Here is a 10,789-nt window from a genome sequence, read left to right as displayed (position 1 = left end):
GGGGCGCCATTTAGTTAGAGCTGTCCTACGGCCGTAATGCTTGCTTCCCCGGAAATTGATGACAGACCATCCGTATATAATAATGACTGTCCTGGGACTTTTAGCTATCAGGCGGTGACTTGTATAATTATTTCATTTGCTGTGCTCACGAAGCAGCATTTCATCAACCATGTCTCTTCCAAAGGCCGACTACGTCAGTAACGTCTGGAAAGATGGCTTGTTTAGTAGGCCTGGCCCCCTCCCTTTCTGCGATGCGAAATTAAAAAGCAGCTTTGCTAACGTTTTATTCTCTTCCAGAGAACAAAGTAGTGTTCTGCACTGGCGGCGCCGGAACCATTTGCAGCGCCCAGGTCCGCGCTCTCGTCCATTTAGGCGCCGACGCATGCATTATTGGACGAAATGTAGAGAAGACCCAAAACATGGCGAAGAGCATCGCCACTGCGCGCGCCGGCAGCAAAGTGATTGGTATTGGAGAGGTGGATGTGCGCAAGATCCAAAGTCTGGAAGCAGCTGTGGAACGTTGTGTCAAGGAGCTGGGTGGTATTGATTATGTGATGTACGTGTTCAGCCAGTCGGCCGTGGTGGTATATCTTTTAATTTGGAACTGCTTTTGATCAGTGCCGGTGCAGCTGGAAATTTCCTGGCCTCGATCAACCAATTATCCGTTAATGCCTTTAAGTCGGTTATGGACATTGATGTTTTGGGCTCCTACAATACGGCTAAAGCGACTCTGCCTTACTTGAAGGAATCTGCGAGAAGACACCGGGTGGACTCTAAATCATGTATGAGTGTTCTCTCTCCGTGTTTATGCTATATTACAATTTATCTGTTTACTGATTGTCGTTATAATAGTGAGGCCATCTCCGGAAGGTTCAGGCGGCAGAATCCTCTTCGTCAGTGCCACGATCCACTACACTGGTATCCCATTTCAAACGCATGTGTCTGTCGCCAAAGCTGGAGTGGATGCTTTATCAAATAACATAGCATTGGAATTTGGACCTCTGGGACTGACGTCTAATGTCATCGCCCCTGGTCCAATTGCCAACACCGAGGTACGTGGTCTTGCAAGCCAGATATTGGCGGCTGAAGGCTGTTGGATTGACTCTTTGATGCGATGTGTAGGGTGTTGATCGACTTTTGCCTAGTGATGTTAAGGAAGAAGCTGTCAGGGCGCAGCCTCTCGGGCGGTTTGGATCCGTGAGAGATATTGCGGATGCCACAGTATACTTGTTCTCCGACAGTGGAAGCTACGTGTCCGGGCAAACGCTTGTCGGTACGTGTTGTCTCCTACCATCTTCTCAACTTATGGAGACCTGTATTCTAACACCATCGTTTAGTGGACGGCGCTTCATGGCGCATGCCATCTGGTTCAATTGGCTCCAGTCTTAAATACCCCGACTTCCTCCTCTCGGGCGAACCGGTTGCTAACGTCAAGGGACAGAAGAACTCGAAGTTGTGAATGACTAATGGCTGATCAATTGATGTAGGTTGGATGTTTCTAAGTGTGTATATCGAGATCGGGATTTGATATGCTTTCTATTTGCCCGGGCGCTTATTGTCACTTCGTTCCTCCTTCTAAATAATAGATCGGATTTGAATGTGATTCAATACTACCTTCGAACCAGTAAAGGATTTCCGTAACATAGCGTTTGTAGACGAGCAGAATCTGACCAGTACACTAGTTAGGCGGATTGGACAGAAGTAGGGGAATAGGCATGGAATTTTTCTGTCGCAAGCTGAATAATTATGGAGTTTGGATACGGTAGTCGTCACCATGGAGAACATTGGCAATAAATAGCATCAACATCGCAGTCCAATCAACAAGAGCAGGATAGCTGAAACGCTGCTTGTCGCCGGGCTTGCGTCAGCGTCTCCATTCCCCAGCGCCGCTTTACTGCAATCATGTGAGCGCCTGCGATTGCCACGGCGGGCCGGTCGTCATGATTAAAGCAGCGTGCCAAGCACTCCATAACGGTCCTAGTAAACTATTATGGGCCAATTAGCAGCCGATAGTCGGGTGATCGGCATAGAGGGCGGAGGCTTGGCTTGGCCGAGGCGAGCTTACGTAGTCCCCTCCTGCTGGCGGTCGCAGCAGGCTGTGGCATTCCATCCCGCCCCCTTCCACTATTGTGTTATAACTCAAACCTCCTCCATCATCAACCTGCGATCAAGCCATACTGCATATTACTCTCATCGCCTTCTATCGCGAGAAAGTCTCCGCTGCTTACTCCCGTCTTTCCCTCCTGTTCTTTGTCGTTGTTTCCAACTCAGTGACTACCCGCCATGTATCTCCGGTCGCTGTTGACCGCCAGCGCTCTGTCGCTAAACGCCGCCGCCTTTCTGGTTGTCCCAGAAGCCCTCCCTCCCCTCGAAGACGCCTCTCTTCCTCATATCGCCCATACGATCGGTGCCCCGAGTGACCATCTCGAACAATTTCAACTTGCCTGCGACGCATGCCCGTTCCCAGAAAATGAATCCGATGGTGTCGTGAGCTGGTCCACAGACACCCGATCTTCCTTGGTAAGCTGGCCTATTTTTTAAGATCGGAATCACAGTATCAGTTCCAGCTAATACGATAAAGGAATTAAACTTCTACACTAATGATGGCCAACTCTACGTCAACGATGCTCGCGTCTTCCCCGTTCCTCCCACCACAGTCGATGTCAAGGCAGTCCAACGAAGGGAGTCCGATGGCAAGGAAACCGATCCATTGAAACTCGGCTTTGCTCTCGTGGCTCTTCCCGTGGCTCCGCCAGAGGACGGCCTGGAACTCATGCAGATCCGATTCTCACCACTCGACATTGAAGGACACCCAGCGCCGCTTGATACCATCAGCCTTGCCATGATTAAGACGGCATCAGGCGATCTTTTCATCGCCCGCACTGACATCGAACCCCCTGCCGGTGAAGATGACCACGAGTCTTGGGAACAGTGCAACGGCGATATTCGGTGTTTGAGACGTCTGGTTCTCCTTCGCATTCACGCCTTGTTCCAGTCTGCCAAAGCTCACATGATGAACTTGAAGTCGAAAATTCTTCACGCTAACAAAGGCTGCCATGGAAAGCCTCGCATCGCCCATCTAAAGCATGGCCACCACGGAGAAGCAGACGCTGGTGAGCTCAGACACCCCGGCCACCGCTGGGGCGCCAACGGCCACCAACACCCACACCACCGCCACGGCTGGCGACGCACCGTTTCTCGCATCGTCCGTTTCATCGTCATCCCTGCCGTTCTTGGTGTTCTCGCTGGTCTCACAGCCAGCGCTATTGGAATGCTTGTTGGCCAGCTTATCGTTTTCGTGTGGATGCGTTACCGTCGCAGCACCACCAGCCGATCTACCTCGACCCTAGAACAGGGAACCACATCCGAAAAATATGGTCTCATGGTTGAAGATGCCCCGGAAGAGGATCTGCCCCCTTATCGTGATGAGGACCAACCTCAGCTCCCTCCCACAGATGCCAAGTAAATCCCCCTTTGGTCATCTTCCAGTCACACTAGGTGGCTATGAACTCTCATTATACTTTATTGTGTAGTCAACTATACTGAGCATGGATTATACGTTTTGGGTTTTGTTTTTGGAGCACTCACGGTCGGCGAAGAATTTCTAGTCATTCTCTCTTTTCATTTGGCTTTCTCTTGTGCTTTTCTATATGATATCATTCCCGCAGTTTGGTGGTTGTATTGAGACTGATGTAACTGGCTGGGCTTATATCTGCTATTCATACTTACAAGAATGCAGCCATCATCATGAGTCTTCTTCTACGTTGCAGATGTAGATTAAAATAGTATCATATGCCACCCCACCAACCTGATATTTAGATAATGACATATGTTCGATCGACTCAATCTGGACTGAGATTCCCAGTGAAGGTCAGCACACGTGACCAATAGACTTCAGTTACTAACTTACCAATAAACTTATCATTCGCAGTGACTCAGTGAGTATCCAATGGGGCTGAGGGTTTGAGGCTGCCGCTAGCCGTCAGTGGTCGCTGGTCAGCCGCCCCGTAACTAGTACACATACAGCATGACTACAGTTACCTTACTACCACAACCGCGACCTCCCACCTCAAGCTGGCTGGTCTGTTTCAATCGACTGCTGCAGTCTCACCTCCACCGAGATCCGACAGCAAGAGAGAGACAATGCTGGCATTGCCCAGGCCATCATGAATTGACTTCTTTGACTTGCATAAGCGATCCACATACCGGGTCATCTCACCGCATTAGAGGCTTGGAGCAGTTGGAGCTCCTCTCCAGGCAGCCCTCTGCTATCGTGCGCTCTCACCATTCATTCCGTTGGACAACTGCTCGCTGACACGACCCAAGATATTGACTTGGGCTTCTACAAACCATGTTTCAATTCTCAAATTTGGTCCAAAAGGCTCAGTCGTTTATTGATCCGGCCAACTTCAACCTACCGACGATCTCCTCCACCGACCGCAACCCCTCCAAGGCCTCTCTTTTCCGCCAACAGTTCCGCCTTCCAGACTCTCAGAATCCTCTACAGGAAATCACTGCTGATTTAATCCTCCCAATCGCCCGCGGCGGCTCATCGAATACCCAAGATGAACGCTCCCGCGAAGCCGATCGGGCTGGAAACCGATATACCGGTCGCCTACATTTAAGTGAACGGTTTTTGTGTTTTTCCACCCAGCCAACCAGCTTCATACCCTCCGCTAGCCACAGTGCATCAACGACATTTACCGGACAAACCCACGGAACTGGTCCCTCTGGAAATGGGTTTACGATTCCCCTGTGCTCTATTCGCCGTGTGGAACGACTCAACAGTCTCAGTCATGTTTTCTCCCTCGCATTGACAACTTGGAATGGTGCGCTAGGGAAACAATCCATCAAAGATGCTTCGTTTACTCCCCAGCGGTTTACTCTTCAGTTAGTTGGAAGCAGGCAGGCTTGCGAGCGCTTCTGCGATGGATTGAAGAAAGTGCTGAGAGAGAGTATCAAGGAGATTGATAATCTACGAGCTGTGGTTTTGGATGAATATTCTGAATACCTTCTTACAACGCCTCCAAAAGGCAAAGAGGAGTCTGATACGGCGTCAAGACAGCTACCAGATGCGGGACTTGGGATGGTCTTCAGATATCCCGGAGATGCTCGCAAACTTCGAGATAGGAGTAAGATGCGATTGTGGGCAGAGTATTTTAGAGGTACAGATTTGTACAGATTCTATTCGGTAGTTTTGATATTGATTGTATACAGAAAACGGACGCAATGCAACGCTTCTCCGTCAACCGACTTTCCATAAGCTCATTCGCGTGGGCTTGCCAAATCGTTTGAGAGGGGAAATTTGGGAGCTAGCCTCAGGCTCTCTTTACCTGCGATTGAGATCTCCTAAGCTATACGAAGACACACTGACTAAATTCTCGGGACGCGAATCTTTAGCCATTGATGAGATCGAGAAGGATCTGAATCGTAGTCTTCCGGAGTATCCGGGCTTCCAGAGCGAGGAGGGTATTGGACGTCTACGGAGGGTATTGACCGCTTATAGTTGGACTAATGAACAAGTCGGCTACTGCCAGGCGATGAATATAGTGGTTGCAGCCTTGCTAATGTGAGCATCCCATAAACAATGTACGGACTTGATCTAACCTTCTCTAGATATATGTCGGAGTCACAGGCATTCTTTTTGCTATCTGTGCTTTGTGATCGACTTCTTCCTGGATACTACTCGACAACGATGTACGGCACGCTACTGGATCAAAAGGTGTTTGAATCCCTGGTCGAAAAGACCATGCCTATTCTCTGGGAACATCTCGTCAAGTCTGACGTACAGCTATCCGTGGTATCTTTGCCATGGTTCCTTTCTCTCTATATAAATTCAATGCCTCTGGTATTTGCCTTTAGGGTTCTAGATGTGTTCTTTCTCGAAGGGCCGAAAGTTCTTTTCCAAATTGGGCTGGCTATCCTGCGCATCAATGGCGAAGAGCTTTTAGATGTGCAAGACGATGGCTCTTTTATCTCGATACTCAAGTCATACTTTGCACGTTTAGACGAATCAGCGCATCCACGTTCAGAGAATCCGAAACTCAGAGCCATTACCCGGTTTCAGGAACTCATGGTGGTAGCTTTTAAGGAGTTCTCGGGCATCACCCACAATTCCATCACAGAGCAACGTACCAAACATAAAGATGCAGTATTAGAAAACATCGAGAACTTCGCCAGACGAACATCCATACGAAACCTCGGCCCAGAGAGTAAAAGGTTGAGTATGGATGATCTTGGGGCGATTTACGACCGTTTTTACGAAGTCCTCTATGACCGGGAGCAAAGAGAAAAACTACTTTCGGAAGAGAAAAAGAAGCTGGAGAAGAAGAAGGTCGAACGGTATTCCGTCCTTGGGCCTCCAGTTGATGCCGAAGTTGGACGTGTTGGCCTTGGCCCAAGTCCAACTCACATGGACTACGATGCATTCAGAGGATTCTTAGCCGAGACAGCAAAATGGGCTATTGCAGATTCCCCTGGTCAGTCGAGAAAACAATCTACATCCGAAAAGGACCGTAATATGGCAAATAATGGAAGTGTCCGCGGCCGGAGTGCATCGAGTACTAAATGGGGCGATAGAATAGAGCCTGCAGACCATGAATTCATGCAACGCTTATATCGCAAGTGGAACACTGAGGGTGCCGAAAGCTTAAGTCTGCAGGATGTTGTGGTTGGGCTGGCGAAATTAAAAGGCACGCGCGATATCATGAACTCGATCAATTACTTCTTCGATCTATATGATGATAGTGGAAACGGTCAGGTTGACCGAGAGGGTATCTTAAGAATTTCCGAAGCCTTACTGTTCCTATCAAGAAGGGGTTTTGATGGAGCTCTCACCCCGAGTGAAACGGAGGATATTGCGGATCCCAGTCTTCCACTTGAGCAACGGGACAAGGTAAAGCTTAGTGTCGACGAACGGTTTCTGGGGAGCGTCAGTGCATTCATTCGACGGTGTTTTGAATATGCCGACCCGAGCCATCCTCAGAATCAAAACCATGGCAGTGCTACGGATGGAAGTGATAATGCTGCCGCAAAATTGGACGCATTTACGATTGGCGATGATGAGGACGACGAAGACCTTATCGAAGTGGATGAGAAGAAAGAGCCGGAGAAAATTTCTCCGTCAGATGCACAGCCGACGGCTACTTCGCCAACTTCCTCTCGCCAAGAATCAGCGAATGCTGCTCTTGATCCAAACAACCCGCTGCACATAACGCTCCCTACATTCCGGATGGTGATTCTGGCGGATGAGCTTTTGGAACAGTTTTTCGAGACGTTTTTCCCACAGTCGTTCCGTCTATCGGACCGTCCTAACCCTGCTTCTTTGGCACCAACCTCGTCGCTCTCATCCAACTTGACCACATTTACTAACCTTGGAGCAGCGCGCTCAACGTTCAGTTCTATTTCAGGCGCAACTGCTGCAGGTGCATCTGGTGGTATCGTTCCTCCGAACAAGGGCCTTCGTGGCGTGCTTGACAATATTGTGTCGGATGGAATGCGTATGGCAGCAGAGGTACGCAAGAGAATGGAGGAGGCACAGCGGGAGATGGAACGAAATGCGTTGAACCGAAATGACGAGGACGAAGACGAAGAGGACGAAGATGGCCGCAGTCTAGGCTCGTCGGCGACAATGGTCGGCGGTATTTCTAGCTGGGGAGCGGGTGCATATGGCATCGACCCCGAGCGACGCAGTGTCCGTGAGCGAGACCGGGATCTTCTCGAAGGCGCCGAAGCAGCCTCTGTCCCGGACGGCAGAGATACACATCAGCCGTCCCACCCTGGCGAGTCTATACAACCGCAGTCGTCGTCTGCTTCCAGGCAGTCAGCCGAGGACGATGTGACCAAGGTTGAGTTTGACTCATAACGTAATGTGATAATACATGACTCCTCTTTCTTTGCTCTTTTGTGATTCCTTTTATACGATGATCCGATCCGATCAGTCTATACGATTTTGATGTACATAGTTGTCATGTAGCTTGGAGCAAATTCTTGATAATACAGTACAATGAGAATACATCTTTGTCATAGTGAGTGATTGTTGACATTCTGATAACTTTACCCATTAGCCGGACGGCCAGCCAATCACAGCGCACCCAGAGCTCCCCGCTGTTAATCTACGTCACAAGCTCGACTCGCTCGCGGCCAACCTTCTACAACATCAGTCTGCCCCTGCTTGGATCGATTGAAAACCAAGTAGGCCATGGAGGACCTACACTTCTACATCCTGACCTTCAACTGTGCCCGCAACCTGATTCACCGTGAGCGGTTCGCCGCGCATCTCTTCGATGTGCTCCCGCCATCAAAAGCCGCGCCAGAGGTTCTAGTTCTCAACCTCCAAGAAATCGCACCCATCGCATATGGATTTCTCGGCGGATCATTTATCGATCCATACGTGGATGCCTTTAACGATGCAGTCAATGCGGCATGCAAGATCCGCTGGCCTCGCGAGGAGGTCAAGTACGTCAATCATGTAACAAACAACTGCGGCCTAACCGTGCTCCTCGTCTTTGTGCGATCCGACGTAGCAGACCGTATCTCCTGGACGGATACTGCAGAAGTCGGAGTCGGGGTGCAGGAAATGGGGAATAAGGGCGCCGTCGGCGCGCGATTGGGCTATTCATACAGCTCGGATGAGACTGTCGATTTCACTTTTGTAGCTGCACATATCGCGCCTATGGAGGATGCGTATCATCGGAGGAATCAGGATTGGAGGAGTATTGTTGAACGGCTAGTGTTCACAAAGGGAAGTCCTGGTAGAGGCGAGATTGATGACAGGGACGAGGACACGGCTCGACTCTTGCAAGAAGAGAGAAATAGTGGCCAATCAAGCATGTACACGCCCAGATCACATCTTTTTTTCGCCGGGGACTTGAACTACCGCACATCAGATGTGCCGCCGGCGATCAAAGACTACGCACGCTTCCCTCAGCCTGATGCGGCTCCGGAAGATGCAGCTCATTACTCTCGATTACTTACAAACGATCAACTAACGCGAGAAAGACGCGCGAAACGAACCCTTTATGGGCTATCCGAAGCAGCCATCAACTTTCCACCTACTTACAAGTATTCCTACCAAGCCCAATTGGCGGCCCTGGAAGATAAAGAGCCCACGGTATGGCAGTGGTCGAAACACCGTTGGCCAAGCTGGTGTGACAGAATTCTGTATCTGGAACTTCCGCCGTGGATGAGGGGGGATGGCAGTGTCCAGGTTCATGGGTACAATGCATTGCCTCTCTTTCCAACCTCGGATCACCGTGCAGTCGCGCTCGCAGTAACAGTTCCGCTAAAGCCGATTCCTCGGCCACCGCCTTCATCGTTCGACGATGATGTGCGAGTTAATCCGCCATTCTCTATTGATCCGAATTGGAAGAGCAGGAGAGTGTCGGCGAGGGTGAAGGAGGCGGTAGTTGGCGGGCTTGCATATCTAGTGCTAACACGAGAAGGCAATGGGTTCTTACTGGCGGCGGCCATTGGAATGTTTGGTGGCTGGTTTGTGCTTCAATCGCTTGTTATGGGAGATGCGTGAGGGTCATACAATACAAGTAACTCGATTTATTCCATCACGCCATGATATGATAATTTTAGCCCCGATATACTTCACCACCCCATCATTTGTAATTACATTTTGTGGAGCGGATGGACGGCACCTCACCGCTTTTCCTTCAACTTTACCCGGGTTTCATTCCTGCTTGATGAAACGAGCAATAAATGCTGGTCCGAAACAACTGTGGAGTGTCGACTGACGAGGCTGTGAGTACCATCGGTGCCCGATGCACAGCAGGCTACAGTATTACTTGCCATCTGGTGGAGATAGACGGCAGGCTATGTCTGTGGGAATAGGCTGTTTGAAGGATTGGTATACGAGAAGGACATACACGTTGCTGCTGTTGGTGCGAGGCTTAGCATCAGCAAGGCTGTGCAATGTTGACCACATGTGCATGCAGGGTGCAAGCCACTCGAGTCCAGTTAGGGCTTAGACAGGCTCTCGGAGCGATGGCCGGGTTTTAGATAGCCATTCCATAATTCTGGTACAGATTAGTTGTTCATCTTTGCAACCGGCTCAGATCAATGGAGAAAGTAGAGACGTTATGGGTCAGCGTGGGCGGCTCGTTTAGATCGCAGCGCAGCGCAGTGTGGACCGGGACAGTCGGATATGACGGGTGGAGATAATACGGGCGTTGGTTGACTCATGATCCAGTCCAGCGGTACCTTGCAAGAGCTTTTCTGTGGTAGCAAGAACAGCAATACCAGTTCCGGGATTGTCCAGACCAGGCTTTGCAATCCACACACCGTTGGAGTCCTTCGGTTGGCCGTTCCGGGCCCGCTGATTGGCAGGCTGGTCGAGAAGTCATGCAATGATACGGCGGAAGAAGGGCTAGGCAGCTTCCAGAAGCCGATGCGGAAGGCAAGGCTGAAACGACGACTGAAATAGTACGCTACCTAGTATGGTATAACTCCTAGTAGGGCACGTCACTAACTTGGACGTGGCTTGAAGTCCAACGTCCCGGCGGTCGGGGCGGTTAGGCTGCTAGGCGGTTAGGCTGTTAGTATTGGCTAGTTACATGTGGCTGCTCGGCGCCATGCCATGTAGTCGCAAGGCCCTTTGCTGATGCCAAATAGAAGGGCTAAATCAGCCATCGACGCGGATAAGATTGGGCTAGGCTATGCCGCCGTCATCATTGTTATGATTGCTTGGCCTCGGGATAGAGAGATATATATATAGCTATATGTATGTGTTTATAATTACATGCATATATAGCGCAGCTACTTCCATGATTCCTTGGTGCTT

General features: G+C 50.1%; 4 protein-coding genes across 4 annotated transcripts; all 4 read left to right on the top strand.

Moving 5' to 3' along the window:
- The first annotated feature begins 52 nt into the window (after nt 1–52).
- On the top strand, nt 53–1,918 carry BGW36DRAFT_372854 (oxidoreductase). Its single transcript, XM_046215521.1, has 6 exons — nt 53–224; nt 298–556; nt 619–782; nt 853–1,052; nt 1,123–1,273; nt 1,338–1,918. The coding sequence occupies exons 1-6, from the start codon at nt 170–172 to the stop codon at nt 1,457–1,459; spliced, it is 951 nt and encodes a 316-aa protein (XP_046075811.1). The 5' UTR covers nt 53–169; the 3' UTR covers nt 1,460–1,918.
- A 124-nt stretch (nt 1,919–2,042) lies between these two features.
- BGW36DRAFT_372851 (uncharacterized protein) lies at nt 2,043–3,842 on the top strand. Its single transcript, XM_046215520.1, has 2 exons — nt 2,043–2,520; nt 2,582–3,842. The coding sequence occupies exons 1-2, from the start codon at nt 2,284–2,286 to the stop codon at nt 3,464–3,466; spliced, it is 1,122 nt and encodes a 373-aa protein (XP_046075810.1). The 5' UTR covers nt 2,043–2,283; the 3' UTR covers nt 3,467–3,842.
- A 509-nt stretch (nt 3,843–4,351) lies between these two features.
- BGW36DRAFT_289150 (putative GTPase activating protein) lies at nt 4,352–7,864 on the top strand (the record flags this gene model as incomplete). Its single annotated transcript, XM_046210635.1, has 3 exons — nt 4,352–5,165; nt 5,218–5,569; nt 5,617–7,864. The coding sequence occupies 3 exons, from the start codon at nt 4,352–4,354 to the stop codon at nt 7,862–7,864; spliced, it is 3,414 nt and encodes a 1,137-aa protein (XP_046075809.1).
- A 336-nt stretch (nt 7,865–8,200) lies between these two features.
- On the top strand, nt 8,201–9,526 carry BGW36DRAFT_290074 (Endonuclease/exonuclease/phosphatase; the record flags this gene model as incomplete). Its single annotated transcript, XM_046210733.1, has 2 exons — nt 8,201–9,147; nt 9,202–9,526. The coding sequence occupies 2 exons, from the start codon at nt 8,201–8,203 to the stop codon at nt 9,524–9,526; spliced, it is 1,272 nt and encodes a 423-aa protein (XP_046075808.1).
- Between the last annotated feature and the right edge of the window lie 1,263 nt (nt 9,527–10,789).

The sequence above is a fragment of the Talaromyces proteolyticus genome, assembly GCF_021365285.1.
Source record: "Talaromyces proteolyticus strain PMI_201 chromosome Unknown BGW36scaffold_3, whole genome shotgun sequence".
Taxonomy (NCBI): Eukaryota; Fungi; Ascomycota; class Eurotiomycetes; order Eurotiales; family Trichocomaceae; genus Talaromyces; species Talaromyces proteolyticus.
This window is presented reverse-complemented; position numbering and strand designations above follow the sequence as displayed.

Bases quoted from the DNA above. Each gene is read 5' to 3' on its own strand.
- BGW36DRAFT_372854 (XM_046215521.1), top strand. From the start codon at position 170: ATGTCTCTTCCAAAGGCCGACTACGTCAGTAACGTCTGGAAAGATGGC. The intron at 557-618 runs GTACGTGTTCAG...GCTTTTGATCAG, and splicing joins GGTGGTATTGATTATGTGAT to TGCCGGTGCAGCTGGAAATT. The intron at 783-852 runs GTATGAGTGTTC...TCGTTATAATAG, and splicing joins CCGGGTGGACTCTAAATCAT to TGAGGCCATCTCCGGAAGGT.
- BGW36DRAFT_372851 (XM_046215520.1), top strand. From the start codon at position 2,284: ATGTATCTCCGGTCGCTGTTGACCGCCAGCGCTCTGTCGCTAAACGCC. The intron at 2,521-2,581 runs GTAAGCTGGCCT...AATACGATAAAG, and splicing joins CAGACACCCGATCTTCCTTG to GAATTAAACTTCTACACTAA.